Genomic DNA, 15,358 nt, shown 5'->3' with positions numbered 1-15,358 from the left:
TCATCACCATCATCACCATCACCACCATCATCACCATCATCACCATCTCCATCATCACCATCATCACCATCATCACCATCATCACCACCATCACCATCATCACCATCATCACCACCATCACCATCACCACCATCATCACCATCATCACCATCACCGTCACCACCATCACCACCATCACCATCACCACCATCATTATCATCGTCATCGCCGTCAGCAGCAGCAGCAGTACTGGGCTGAGGGCAGCAAGATTTCCCATCTTCTCCTGTTCTCTCTGGAAAATTTATGTCAAATTGGCATCATTTTTTCTTTAAATGTTTGGAAGAACTCATCAGTGAAGCCATCTGCATCTTTCATTTTGGGAAGCTTTTAAACTTAAAAAAAAATTTTTGCATTTAAAAATATATTTATTGGGCCCCACAGGGCCCCTTGGCTTGATCGGAAGCTTGGGAATCTCTCTCCATGCCAGCCTCCTTCAGGAGAGTGGAGGGTTGGAGGATATCTCTGAGTCCAGATCGCCACGGACTCCCTGCCACAGGGCTGTGCCTGACTCGGCTGCGGAACTCCGAGGCTGCGGTGGAGAATGGGGGAGAGGCTGACCTAGCAGCTGCCGAGGCTTCTTTTGCCTCAAGGACACCTTCTCTTCTCTTGCCCGTGCCGGCCTGGACTTCCACTCCGAGAAAACACTAAATATTGGAGGACCAGAAAGAGGGCGTACGGAAGTTGCGACACACCCGTCAGCACCTAGGAGCCTGGAAACTGTTGGGTCCCCAGCAGCTTTATCAGGTAAATTAGAAGGCTACCTCACTAACAGGTACAGAAATCTCAAGGTATTTTCGGGAACTTGGAAAGGGAGGAATTCACCTAGATCTGATTAGATGCCCCACGACCTACAACCAGGGCATTATATACATACTGGAAAAGACATAATTTAAAGGACTATCTCCAAACTGGATGGAAGGACCCTTATCAGATTACAAAAGGTTTACATCAAGATAATGATGATGCAAAGATTCCAGCCATTGCTCAGAACAGATCCTGCCAAAACAACAGCAGAAGTCACCCTGGGGCCCTTAATTAGACAGGGCGAGAGCTCCATGACCCCAGCTAAGTAGGGTCTACGAGCCCCTTGACAGCCTGAAGAAGCTACAGAAGACAGGCCGTCATCCCTCATCCTCCTAATAAAGATTTCTTGGGGTTCATGTCTCTCGGTGGGGGGGAGGGGGATTGTAAATAGGAGATAGATGGGCCCCTGGGCCGGACAGCTGGTGTTTGTCAAGTGGAGCAAAACTGAAGTTTTGTCCTCAGCCAGACAAGAACGATGCCTGTTTCCCTTCCTCCATTGATATGGAGAGAATGAACTAGCAGCGGGGAATTAGTTTGCAGCAAAAATAGAAATGAAGTTTTCCCTCTCCTGAGAACAAGGAAAATAAAGGGAACAGCGAACAGGCTAGAGAAGAAACATAACCTGGCCTGAAAGAGTTCATCACTCCTCTTTTTTTTTTAACTGTTACTAATCTGTAGTGTCTGTAACTAGATTTGTACTTCACAAAGCTAACCTATTACTCTATAACACTATGTGAAGTACATCCTGCACTCCCTTGTAGCAAATCACCCCTTGTAGAATTTGCATTTCAGAAAAAAAGTCACAGGCCAATAACCCAGAGACAAAAAGACCCAATTACGGGGGCTGCCTGATGCCAGGTGTGACTGTTTTGCGAAGGAGGGGGGACACTGTTCTTGAGGCGCTAGCCTGCTGTGTCTTCCCTTCTGCCTGGCAGAAAAATAAAGCCTTCCTAGGGAAAAAAAAAAAAAAAAAAAAAGAAAAAATATATTTATTTATTTATTGCCCATTTTTGTTTCCTTTTCTGTCATGTTTAAAAAAATTTTGGGGGGGCTTCCCTGGTGGCGCAGTGGTTGAGAGTCCGCCTGCCGATGCAGGGGACGTGGGTTCGTGCCCCCGTCCGGGAAGATCCCACATGCCGCGGAGCGGCTGGGCCCGTGAGCCATGGCCGCTGAGCCTGCGCGTCCGGAGCCTGTGCTCCGCAACGGCAGAGGCCACAGCAGTGAGAGGCCTGCGTACCGCAAAAAAAAAAAAAAAAGCCTAAATATTTATCTATTTATTTATCTATCTCCTCTGGGCTCCGCACGCCCTGCTTTAATCCCTGAGGTCTCACAGTTCGAGCTTTCCTAGCCTCCCCAAGACGGCTCCTGGCTGAGTTTTTGGCAGTTTCAATTTATACGTAGATAGTTCTTGAAGAAACACTAAACGCACATTCAATCAGCAAACATCTACGGAGCTTCTACCATAGGTCCTGAGCACTGAGGTTATCTCACAATCCCCTCTTTTCCTGGGGTTTGTTTTCCAGAGGCTGACAGCATTGTGAACAAGCCCAGAAGGGTCCCAGCCCACGGACGGGTCACTAAGTCTGAGGGGAGGGGCGGGCAGTGGGATGCAGCAGGGTGGCAGAGTCTGGTGCCTGGTTTCCTCCACGGGTTCTAACTCTGCACTTTGCTCCCAAAGATCACGACCGTGAACCCTTTCCTGCTTTCCCTCAGGTGCGTCAGATCCTGGGCCCGCCTGTTCCGCCGTGGCCACGTGCCCGGCTGGAGGAGGGCGTCAGCCCGACCTTACCCAGGGCTGCCCAGGCCCCCAGCCAGGACCAGACAACAGCTCGGGCTGGAATGGGGGTGGGGACTGGAGGGGAAGGGAAGGAGAGGGGCAGAGGGCTGGTTCCTCGGGGGCGGGACGCCCACCACATTCCAGACCAGAGGCTGCTGATCCCAAGTAGCAAGAGCCGGCCCTTGTGCCAGACCCCCTCCACGCCCAGTCCATTTCTCCCTCCCCAGCGCCTTCTTAGCCCCAGTTCTCAGGGTAGACACGGAGGCCAGGGAGGTCCAGAGACTGGCCCATCACACGGTGCGTGAGGGCAAGCGGGGCTCGTGCCCAGGGGATGCTCTGCACACTCACACACGCCCACAGGTGCACTCACACATGTGCACAGCACACATGCCTGCAAGGCAGCCTGGATCCCAGGCGTACGGACCTGGGTCTAAGCTTCCTGAGGCCGGCACTGTTGCCCAGCCTGGACGGCCAGGGGCGGCTCCTCCCAAGCTGGCTGCCAGGGCCCTCCATGTGCCCCCCTCCTGCCAAGCTCACCGGTTAATCTCTGACTTGCAGACGAGCTCAAAGTTGTACTCCTTGGCCTTGGTGGGCTGAAAGATTACGTCGAGTTGCAGAGTTTCCAGCGGCAGGATTGTCCCGAACCCATCATTGGGCTGGATGTCCACAAACTGGCAAACGGAAGACCATGGATGCCAAAGCGAAAACTCAGTGACCTGCTGGGGAGGGCCGCAGGGAGCCGGCACGGACATGCGTGTGGCCGGGGTGCAGCAGTGTGTGAGCGAGTGTGGACATGTGTGTGGCTACATGCATGTAAGATGCATGTAAGTGTGCTACATGGGTGTGAGCCCCTGTGTATGTGATCATGTGTGCAGGTGTGTGAGAGGGTGGTGTGCGTGCATGTTTGTGTGTGTCTGCCTGCATGTGAGCACCTGTGTATGTGAGTGTGTATACGTGCGAGTGTGCGTCTGCATGCATGTGAGCATGTGTGGATATGAGTGTGTGTATGCAGGCACATGTACACATGTGTGTGTGTGTCTGTGACTGTGTCCGCATGTACGTGAGCGGGCAGCGGGGGCCCCTTCTTAACTGCCTGGGGCGATTGTTGCCTGCCTCGTGGCTGCTGGGGCCTCACCCTGAGGGCTGAGCCCCTCTGCAAGGAGAGCCCACAGCCAGACAGGGACCCCTGGGAGATCCACAGGCTCCTGGGTGCTCCTGGCCGAGGAGGAGGAGTGAGGACAGCCAGGCCTGGGCCTCGTCTTGGCCGCCCTGCAGGGCCAGGCAGGCAAGAGTCCCGGAAAGAAGGGCGGGGAGAGGACTCTGGATCCTGAGGGTGCAGCGGGCGGACAGAGGGCAAGAGAGGCAGCGTGAGGTGGGAATGGGGCCGCGGGCATGAGGAGAGGGATGGCCAGAGAGGCGCCCCGGCCGAGGTGCCTGGAGGTGAGTGTGGAGTCCGGGAGTGGCTCAGGCGCCTGGACCCTGGGCAGCAGCCCATGCCCCAAACCTCCCGCTCTGACCACACGAGGCACCTTGGGGAGCCCGACGAAGCCAAACTCCTGGGGCAGGAGGGAGTGGTTGCAGAGGCTGACTTGGGTCCTGATGGCCTCGTAGATGGTGCAGTAGCCGAAGTCCACCCCCGAGGGGCTGAGCTCCAGGTCCGAGGTGGTGACTATGGCGTGGACAGTAAACCCCACGGGTTTGATCTGAAGTGCGGAGGGCAAGCGCATCCGGTCACCGAGGTCAGTTTACACAAGTGTTTCCAAAAATGAGAACAGCACCATCCTGGCTGTGAGCTGATGGCCGACGGTGCACCTTTCAGGGACACAACCCCTTCCCTGTTGGCCCCTGGCTTGGGATGGGCAGCACGGGCGGGCGGGTGCAGGAGTGCGTGTGTGCACACGTGTGCACCTGTGCGTCTACGTGTGCGGTGCACTGTGTGCTCACATGTGGCGTGTGTACGGAGGATGTGCGCACTCCTGGGCACCTGGATCTGAGTGTGGGGCGGACTGTACACATGTGTGTGTTTGGGTGCCCTGGGGACAGCCCTGCCGGCCCTGGACAGCACTCGGGGCCTCTCTCCGATCCACAAAGACCCTCCCTCCGTCTCCCCCGTGCCCTCTGCTCCCCAAGGGCGCCCGCGCTCCCAGAAGTGCCCCACACAGACCTGGTCAGCCACCCGGATAGTCATCGGGGCCTCCAGGACTCTGCTTTCCTTGTCAAAATACTTCCCGGCATCTTCTGGGAGGGAGCGTCTGAAAGAGACAGGAGGCACTTGAATGTTCTTTTCTTCTTTATATTTGCGAAATGACAAAATGCTGAACCATGAGTGTGTTTTGAAGTCAGACGAGAGCTAGAAATTACATAAAAGGTAAGAAACACAGGAGCCACGATGTGGGCGTCGAGCCAGCTTCCGGCTCTCATCTAGAGTTCCCCCCACCCCCGGGTGGAGGGACCCCGCTGCGCCACGCACCTGGGCAGGAACTTGAGCCGCACCGAGTAGGACGACAGGGCCTGGATGCAGCCGGTCTTGGGCAGGAGCTCCAGGTGGCCCTGCAGCCCCTTGCACACCTCGAAGTTCAGGCGCAGGGCCGCCTTTGACCTGCAGCGCCCGAGGGCCGGGCGGGCGACGCCGCGTTTGGTCCCTGCGGGTCGGCCTGTACCCACCCCCCAGGGCCCAGGGCACACCCTCCCAGATGCCCCCCACCCCCTACTGTCGGAGAGTCTTCAGAGCCCTGCTCGCCAAGGGCAGGTTTTCCTGAAGTGACATCTGCTGAGGAATCCTTACAAATAAAAACATCGCAACTGAAAGGCGCCCAGTCGGTTCTCAGAAACCTAGTGTTTTCTGGGAAGACCCTCGCCGGGCAGGTGCTGGGTGCAGGGACCTGGGGGGTGGGCGCCGGCCCTCCCAGAGTTTTGCCCTCCCCGTCCAGGCGTGGGCACGTGCCAGCACGAGCCCTGCAGGACGCTCGGGAGGTCCCCAGACGGCCAGGCCTTGGCCAGTGACCGCAGTTTCCCCAATTTTTGTCCCTGTTTTCAACTCAGGGCCAGCCAGAGAAGCCAGATGTGCCCCCAACCAGCCACGTGGGGCGCCCCATCCTAGCCACCCCAGGCCACAGCCCCCATCGGTGCGCTGCCCCTCCCCTCCTGCCTTCCAGTCTCCAGGAAGAAAGGTGATGGGCAAGCTGCCCCAGGCCTTCCTGGGCTGCCCGGGAACCCTGGGCCATGGTCCAGAGCCTCCCAGGCCTTCCAGCCCCTTCTTAACTGCCTGGGGCGATTGTTGCCTGCCTCGTGGCTGCTGGGGCCTCACCCTGAGGGCTGAGCCCCTCTGCAAGGAGAGCCCACAGCCAGACAGGGACCCCTGGGAGATCCACAGGCTCCTGGGTGCTCCTGGCCGAGGAGGAGTAAAAGGGGGCCCCTTTGACCTCTGACCTCCAGTGTCACCAAGCCCCTCCCCTCAGTGACCTCTGGCCCCAGTGTCACCCAGCACTGGGTGTCCCCTGCCATGGAATGTGCCCAGACTGGCCCTCCCGCCCTCAGCAGGCAGCAGCCCCGCCCAGGTTCCCGTGCTGGCTGGGCTCCTCCTTGAGCAGCTGTTAATGTGACCAGGGTCATTGCGAACGAGCTCCTTTGCTACACCTGTGTCCGTAAACCCGGTAAATTAAACAAGTGAGTAATGCTGAATTCTAAAATTACTCAACAGGGACTTCCCTGGTGGTCCAGTGGTTAAGACTTCGCCTTCCAGTGCAAGGGGTGCGGGTTTGATCCCTGGTCGGGGAGCTAGGATCCCACGTGCCTCGCGGCCAAAAAACCAAAACATTAAACAGAAGCAATATTGTAACAAATTCAATAAAGACTTTAAAAATGGTCCACGTTAAAAAAAGTCTTTAAAAAAATATAATAAAATCACTCAACAAATGTACGACGTCGAGCCTGTGGCTTGGGGAGGGGCTGAGAAAGCACAACTCCCCCCACCCCCCGGCTCCCCGTCACCACCCTGCCCAGGAGTGGACACGCTCTGTGTCCCGAGGTAAACTGACCAGAGCCCTGCAAAACCTAGTTTCCTGAACAAATCCACCTGAGTCCTGTCCCGAGTTCCCAGCTCCCCGGTGAGAACAGGCCCCCTGACGTTTGCAGTGCTGAGGCCCAGGGACCCAGCGGCTGGCGCACGTGCCAGTCCGTTTCCACCCAGGCCGCCCATCGCCCCCCCCACCCCGCCCCCAGGCTGGAAGCGGGGCCCCGTGTGTCAGCAGCCTGCCAGGTACGCAGGTGTGTTTGGTTAATGAAAACCCATTAAGCTCTAACTGTAGAATTTGCCTGCTTTTCTCCATGTAATTGAATTTCACTAAAAATTAAAAAGAGCGTAAAAAAGAAATGACAACTGTGGTGTCCGGACGCCCTTGCAAAACACTGCGAGTGAAACATGCTTCTTGTCTTGGGGCTCCGTCCATGGTCCTTCAGAGGACATGCCTCCTTCCCTGTCTGTGTCTGAGAGGGGCCTGGCCTGGCCATGTTGGGGGCGAGCTCCCCAGAGACGCAGGGGTGACAACACTGACTTACTCTCACGGTTCTGGAGGTCAGAACCGGACACAGTCTCCCGGGGCGGAAGCCCAGCTGCGGTCAGGGCTGGTCCCCTGAGAGGCTCCGTGGGGAATCGTTTCCTGGCTTTTCCAGCTTCTGGAGGCACCGTGTCCCTTGGCTCGTGGCCCCTGTCCCATCTTCAAGGCCAGCAGCCTAGCATCTGCCAACCTCTGTCTGACTCTGGCCCTCCAGCCTCCCTCCTGTGACAGCCCTGGGATTCCAGTGGGCCCTCGGGGTAACCCCAGGTGACCCCCACCCCGAGGTCCGTGACCTCACCCCCGCCGAGGGCTCACCGTGTGTGGACGAGGATGGAGTCCTGATACAGCCGGTCGTACATGCAGATCTTCAGGTCTACGTTGGGCTTTGGCACCCAGACTGGCACGTCGATAGCAACACCGACGACTTTGAAATATAACTGAATTTGAACATGAAAATCCGACAGCACGTATTTCCATCAGCAGAGCAGGCGGTGACCGTGAGTACTAACGCAGAGCTCAGCGGCAGTGTTTTGTGACTCTTACAAAAACTGGAAGGTTAATAATTAAACTGGCCATGTTTTGGAGATCTATGGCACTTTTTATATCATATAATTTAAACAATCCTTTTTATTTTCAAAATTTTTAAACATAAAAAGATAGAATGGTACGATGGATGGTCATGTACCCACCACGCAGCTTCATAAATATCAACATTTTTAGCTGTTTAAAAAAACCCGGGCTTCCCTGGTGGTTCAGTGGTTAAGAGTCCGCCTGCCAATGCACGGGACACGGGTTCGAGCCCTGGTCCGGGAAGATCCCACATGCCACGGAGCAACTAAGCCCGTGCGCCACAAATACTGAGCCTGTGCTCTAGGGTCTGCGAGCCACAACTACTGAGCCTGTGTGCCACAACTACTGAAGCCCTCAGCCTAGAGCCTGTGCTCCGCAACAAGAGAAGCCACCGCAAGGAGAAGCCCGCGCACCGCAATGAAGAGTAGCCCCCGCTCGCCACAACTAGAGGAAGCCGCGTGCAGCAACGAAGACTCAATACGGCCAAAAATAAAACAAACAAATAAATAAATAAATTTATCGAAAAAAACCAACAGCCGTTTTACTGCAGACTCATGCATCACACAGGCAGTACACGCAGCTGATACAAACGGAAGCTCAGGGCTCGCGAAGGGCCCAGGAGGCACGTGCTTCTCCCCACCTCGGACCCTGGTGTCGGCTTCCTGCAGTCAGGCCAGGATGTCCTGCAGAGAGAGCCTGTGCACAGCAGCCCCCCTCAGGCAGGAACAGTGACCACCAGCCCACACAACTGGGTGGAGGGCTTCCCTTTCTACCACCTGCAGGACCGTGACCTTAGAACACACCAGCGCCGGATCCGAGGCCACAGGGTCACTGAAACATACAACCCATTTCCAGGGCCAGAGACAAGATGGACAGAATAAAAAGAAAGCACGTCCAGAGAAATGGAGCAGCTGGGAGACTCAGGAGGGGATTTGAGGAGAAGCACGGCCACCTCACTCAAAGGCAGTGGTGACAGCAGGTGAACGCTGATCCACCAAGGGGGGCGGGCGGGGGCTGCTGCCGAGAGGCGCTGAGGCCCGGAGCAGCGTCCTGACTGCACGGCCAGGCAGGTCACAAAGAGGCTGGTCCCGCCGGCACCTGAATCAGGGCCAGGCGAGCAGGCGGACACATGCGGTGACACGTGACACACAAGGTCGGGGGACAGGCATCCGTGAAGCAGATGGGGTGGTCGGCACAGGAAGGCCCCGTCTACAGAGGAGCCAGCCAGGGAGGGTAAGAAAGGCACAGACACGGAAACGAAGGGCCAGCCTGCGCTGGGGCCATCCTCACGCGGAGACCGTGGGCAGCGTCCTCACACCCCTGGACGGGAGGGGTTTCACAGGCCGGCAGAACCCAGCACCTGTCACGAGGGACCCATCTCAGGAAAGCAGGCGGGCAGAGTGGGAATCCAGATCCCATTCACCCCTGGAGGCCGGGAGCCGCCCCAGGGGCTGCGTGTGTACCACCCCCAGGTGAGGAGGTGGGGTAGGAGAGTGGTCAGGGTGTTCACTGCCCCGGCTCGTCTGGCAGGGCCCCCGTGGGCTGGAGTATCCTTGACCTGAGGTCACAGCCCCAGCCAGGCCATCCTCTCCAAGTGCTCAGTTACCCAGGTATGGTCCCTGTTCCTTCCTGACACCACAGCAGGGGCTCTGTGGGGACCTATGGGGCTACCGCGGGGAACTGTGGGACTCCATGGTTACTGTGGACATGTGGGAACAGTGTGAGTATTATGGTACATTGTGGGGGATTGTAGGGTATGGCCTATTCCTTGGGGTTTCCGTTACAAATAAATAAATATTGTGTCTCAAATCCCTGGCCCCTGACAGACTCATTCCTATATGGGAAACACACCAGAGCAGAGACTCCTGATGGCGAGGGGAGAGGAGAGTGTGGTGAGCACAGGATCATCAAATGGTCACACCTGGACATGGCCACCTGCCTGGAATCGTGGACCACGGTGTTGGGTCAGAACTCCTGAAGCAGTGGGGGCAGAGTCGGAGGAGATGCTAATAATTCTAATGACAGTTAAGTGAAACCGAGACATTGAGGGCCAAGAAAGAGGGTAAATAAAAGGGACCCAAAATCATGTTTTAGTTTGGTCATAAGGAAGTGGTGGTGGAGTGAACTGCTGGGGTACCAACCGTCTTGGAGGAGTGTCCTCTTGCACTTAAGAAATAGAAAGTCAGGGCTTCCCTGCTGGCACAGGGGTTAAGAATTTGCCTGCCTGTAGGGGACATGGGTTTGAGCCCTGGTCTGGGAAGATCCCACATGCCATGGATCAACTAAGCCCGTGTGCCACAACTACTGAGCCTGCGCTCTAGAGCCTGCGAGCCACAGCTACTGAGCCTGTGTGCCACAACTGCTGAAGCCTGCATGCCTAGAGCCTGTGCTCCGCAACAAGAGAAGCCACTGCAATGAGAAGCCCATGCACCACGATGAAGAGTAGCCCCCGCTCGCCACAATAGAGAAAGCCCACGCGTAGCAACAAAGACCCAATGCAGCCAAAAAAAAAAAAAAAAAAATTTATAAAAAAAAAAAGAAATAGAAAGTCATGTGGGATTTAAGGGCTGGGAAAGGGGAGGGGACTGTTCATTGAATGAAAGTAGAATTTCCAAATAACAGGGAAAAAAGGAATAAGTAGCAACTTGACCAAACCAATGAAAACAAGAAAACTGAAAGTGAGGAAACCATATGATAAAATGAATAGTAGACACAACTAATGGAAGTAGTAAAACAAAGGGTCAACATTATGCTGCAAATGCACTGGATTCTCCCCCTAAAGGCGGACAACATTAGTCTGGGTCCACACACAAAACCTGGCTCCTTAAAAGACACACGAAGTGATTAAAAAAGGATAAATATCGGCCGGGCGGGGGGGAGGACAAAGGGATATGAGGTGAAGGTGAAGCAGAGGAAAAAGCAGGAGTGGCCCTGTCGTTATTGTGGGATCAGCTGGATACAGAGGTGCCATGAGCAGCAGGATGAAGGGGGATGTTTGGTTCTGGTGAAAGGCACAATTCACGATAAGAAAACAACTATAAACCCTCATGCATGAAACAATAAAGCAGCTGAACAGAGCCCTCTTGCACTGTTGGTGGGAATGTAAATTGATACAGCCACTATGGAGAACAGTATGGAGGTTCCTTAAAAAAATAAAAATAAAATTACCATACGACCCAGCAATCCCACTACTGGGCATATACCCTGAGAAAACCATAATTCAAAAAGAGTCATGTACCCCAACGTTCATTGCAGCTCTATTTACAATAGCCAGGACATGGAAGCAACCTAAGTGTCCATCGACAGATGAATGGATAAAGAAGATGTGGCACATATATACAGTGGAATATTACTCAGCCATAAAAAAAAGAAACTGAGTTATTTATAGTGAGGTGGATGGACCTAGAGACTGTCATACAGAGTGAAGTAAGTCAGAAAGAGAAAAACAAATGCCGTATGTTAACACATATATATGGAATCTAAAAAAAAAAAGAAAATGGTTCTGAAGAACCTAGGGGCAGGATAGGAATAAAGACGCAGACATAGAGAATGGACCTGAGGACACGGTGAGAGGGAAGGGTAAGCTGGGACGAAGTGAGAGAGTAGCATGGACATATACACACTACCAAATGTAAAATAGATAGCTAGTGGGAAGCAGCCGCATAGCACAGGGAGATCAGTTCGGTGCTTTGTGACTACCTAGAGGGGTGGGATAGGGAGGGTGGGAGGGAGACACAAGAGGGAGGAGATATGGGGATATATGTGTACGTATAGCTGATTCACTTTGTTATAAAGCAGAAACTAACACACCATTGTACTGTGTTATACTGAGCAGTTATACTCCAATATAACTGAGCAGTTATACTCCAATAAAGATGTTAAAAAAAAAAGTGTAAGGAGAACTTGTCAAAGATCGGGTCATAAGGGAAGATAGATGTGTGGAAGGAACATGGAGGGAAGCCAAAGCATCTTGACAAAGAAGAACAAAGCTGGGATAATCATCCTCCCTGAACTCCAGACTATACTGCAAAGCTACAAGCATCAAAACTGCATGGTACTGGCACAAAAAGAGACACATAGATCAATGAAACAGGAAAGAGAGCCCAGAGATAAACCCATGCACTTATGGTCACCTAATCTATGACAAAGGATGAAAGAACATACAATGGAGAAAAGACAATCTCTTCAACAAGTGGTGCTGGGAAAACTGGACAGTTACATGTAAAAGAATGAAATTAGAACATTCTCTAACACCATACACAAAAATACACTCAAAATGTATTGAAGACCTAAATGTAAGACCGGAAGCTATAAAACTCTTAGAAGAAAATGTAGGCAGAACACTCTTTGACATAAATTGTAGCAGTATTTTTTGGAATCTGTCTCCCAAGGCAAAGGAAACAAAAGCAAAAATAAACAAATGGGACCTAATTAAACATAAAAGCTTTTGTGCAGTGAAAGAAACCACTGACAAAATTGAAAAGACAACCTACTGAATGGGAGAAAATATTTGCAAATGATATGAATGATAAGGGATTAATATCCAAAATATATATAACAGCTCATACAACCCAATATCAAAAAACAAACGACCTAATTAAAAAATGAGCAGAAGGGAATTCCCTGGTGGTCCAGTGGTTAGGAATCCACGCTTCCACTGCAGGGAGCCCGGGTTTGATCCCTGGTCAGGGAACTAAGATCCCACATGCTGTGTGGCATGGCCAATAAAATAAAAAATAAACAAGTTAAAAAAAAATGAGTAGAAGACCTGAATAGACATTTTTCCAAAGAGGACATGCACATGGTCAACAGGCACATAAAAAGATTCTCAGCATTGACAACTATCAGGGAAATCCAAATCAAAGCCACAATGAGATATCACCTCACACCTGTCAGAATGGCTTTCATCAAAAAGTCTACAAATAACAAGCGTTGGAGAGGATGTGGAGAAAAGGGAGCCCTCATGCACTGCTGGTGGGAATATAAACTGGTGCAACCACTGTGTAAAGCAGAATGGAAATTCCTCAAAAAGCTAAAAATATAACTACCATATGACCCAGCAATTCCACTCTTGGGTATACACCTGCAAGAAACAAAAACACTAATTTGAAAAGATACATGCACCCCAGTGTTCATGGCAGCATTACTTACAATAGCTAAGATATGGAAGCAACCTAGGTGTCCATCAACAGAGGAATGGATGAAGAAGACATGGTGCATATATACAACAGAATACTACTCAGCCATGAAAAGAATGAAACCCTGACGTTTGCAGCCACATGGATGGACCTAGAGGGTATCATGCTTAGTGAAGTAAGTCAGACAGAGAAAGACAAACACTGTATGTTATCACTTATATGTGGAATCTAGAAAATAAAACAACTGAATGAATATAACAAAACAGAAACAGACACACAGATATAGAGGACAAACTAGTGGGTACCAGTGGGGAGAAGGGTCAGGGGAGGGGCAAGATACGGGTACAGGATTAAGGGACACAAACTACTATGTATAAAATAGATAAGCTACAGGGACTTCCCTGGTGGTCCAGTGGCTAAGACTCTGCACTCCCAATGCAGGGGGCCCAGATTCGATCCCTGGTCTGAGAACTAGATCCCGCATGCCGCAACTAAAAGATCCTGCATGGCACAACTAAGACCCGGCACAGCCAAATAAATAATAAATAAATATTTTAAAACATAGATAAGCTGCAAGGATATACGGGACAGCACGGGGACTATAACTGAATTGCATAACTTTTTTTTTTTTTTGGCTGCACTGCATGGCTTGGGGGATCTTAGTTCCCCGACCAGGGATTGAACCCGGGCCCACAGCAGTGAAAGTGCTGAGTCGTAACCACTGGACCACCGGGGAGTTCCCTATAATGGCTTTAAATGGAATATAATCTATAGAATTTTTGAATCACTATGCTGTACACCTGTAACTAAAAAAAATACCTCCACAAACTCAAAATCCTAGTAAGAAACAAAATACAATAGAAAAATTGGCAAATGACTTGAAAAAAAAAAAACCCACGGAGGGGTATGAATAATGTGAATAATCCAGCTAATAAATCTGTTTACAGACATTAAATACACTTTCTTCATATGCACATTTCATACGTATAAAATCAATCTTGCCTTTGGTCACAAAGAAAACTAACAAATTAAAAAAAAGACTTTGCAGGTTATATTGTCTGAGCATAATTCAACTTAATAAACTTACAACAAATCTAAAAAGTAATGATGACAAATTTTAACTACTGGGAAATTAAGAAAGACATCCCTAGTGATTAAGTGCAAGGTGTGTGTGCGTGTGTGTGTGTGCATGTGTGTTCACAGGTGTGAATGTGTTGGCTATGTTGCCAGCCATGTGTGCCACTGACTAGCCATGCAAGCGTGGGCAGTGCGGGCAGCAGCCTCACGTGGTCGTGGTGGAGGGAGCGCAGAGGGCGGGGACCCCGTGCCCAGGGAGCAGCAGGGTACTCACGGTCGGGCACTGCTGATTCTTAAACACGACCTTGAACCTGGTGGAGACCGTTCCCGGGACAATCGGGGTGAAGATGACGGGCACTTTGATGGTGCTGAAGGGGCCAATCTCCCCCTCTATTATCTGCACGGCAAGAGAGGTGGGCAGGGCCGCTCAGCCTTCACGTTCCCGTCATGGTGTCTCCCGTGGCCTCACTACAGCCGGGTCACTGCGGGGGCGAGTGGTGGCAGCCCCCATGTGTGCACTCGCTCTCCTGATGACACGGTCCTTGCACACACATGCACAGCCCCCACGCTCTGGCTGGGAAGGCCCTGCGTTGGTGTCTCCTCTGAGCTGGACTAGGGGTACCCAGGGCCCTGCCTCTGTGGCTCTGGACCCGCCCGGCCCCAGCCTGAGACAGGGCAGCCGGACACCGGCTGAGACAGCTAACTGCCCAGAGGAGGTGAGTCCAGCGGCCAGACTAGTCTAGTCCGGCTCTGGTCAGATGGACAGACCACCCTGGGGGCCGGAAGAAGGTGGGCCTGACCTCTCCCAGTGAGAACTCCGTCTGTTCCTCGTTGGGAGGTACAGTCACGATGGTGGTCAAGGTCACTCCCTCTGATTCTGGAAGAGAGGGGGTCCAGGTGTGAGGCTGGCCAGGCATGGCTGGGCAGCTCTGCCACACCCGAGGCGTGGCCACCCCCAACCTGGCCTCCCGGGGCCATGAGGCCCGAGGGGGAGCTGGGGCGCTAGGGCACCATCCGGCCCCCTCCCTCCCCCAGACCAGGTGCTGTTCTGGGGCTCGTGGGGGCCACCCCAGCCCTCCTGCGCAGACAGCTCCTCCTGACAATACCATCTCCAGCAACCCCACCCTTTCCCAGGGCTAGGGGCCACAGGAGGCTATCATTGTGGCCCCAGGTTTGCATGGATGTGCCCCCGCAGACCCCCTCCCCCCGTGGCCATCTCCTGGTCAGGGACCTCGGGAACTCCCAGCTCAAGCCCCAGGCCTGGGGCTTCTCAGGTGGACTTGGACAGTGGGCACTGCGACCTCTGGAGCAGGAGGCTGGGGTGGGAGAGGGTCCCTAGTTGCCCAAAGCCCCAGCGCAGGGAAGGGGGTGGGTGAAGGATGCTGGCCCCAGGGCGG

General features: G+C 53.0%; 1 protein-coding gene across 1 annotated transcript in view; it reads right to left on the bottom strand.

The window, feature by feature from the left end:
• CFAP74 (cilia and flagella associated protein 74) overlaps window positions 1-15,358 on the bottom strand; it is a 57,668-nt gene that overhangs the window by 9,092 nt on the left and 33,218 nt on the right. The window contains exons 11-17 of the mRNA XM_029215916.1: window positions 14,762-14,832; window positions 14,236-14,358; window positions 7,492-7,613; window positions 5,091-5,219; window positions 4,785-4,872; window positions 4,150-4,323; window positions 3,158-3,291 (exon numbers count right to left, since the gene is read on the bottom strand). Coding sequence (XP_029071749.1) covers window positions 3,158-3,291; window positions 4,150-4,323; window positions 4,785-4,872; window positions 5,091-5,219; window positions 7,492-7,613; window positions 14,236-14,358; window positions 14,762-14,832 — 841 coding nt within the window. The remainder of the gene's footprint in view (window positions 1-3,157; window positions 3,292-4,149; window positions 4,324-4,784; window positions 4,873-5,090; window positions 5,220-7,491; window positions 7,614-14,235; window positions 14,359-14,761; window positions 14,833-15,358) is intronic.

The sequence above is a fragment of the Monodon monoceros genome, unplaced genomic scaffold (genome assembly GCF_005190385.1).
Source record: "Monodon monoceros isolate NGI ecotype Baffin Bay Population unplaced genomic scaffold, NGI_Narwhal_1 Super_Scaffold_12, whole genome shotgun sequence".
NCBI classification, from domain to species: Eukaryota; Metazoa; Chordata; class Mammalia; order Artiodactyla; family Monodontidae; genus Monodon; species Monodon monoceros.
Note: the sequence above shows the minus strand (reverse complement) of the source record. Positions and strands in the feature narration are given on the sequence as shown.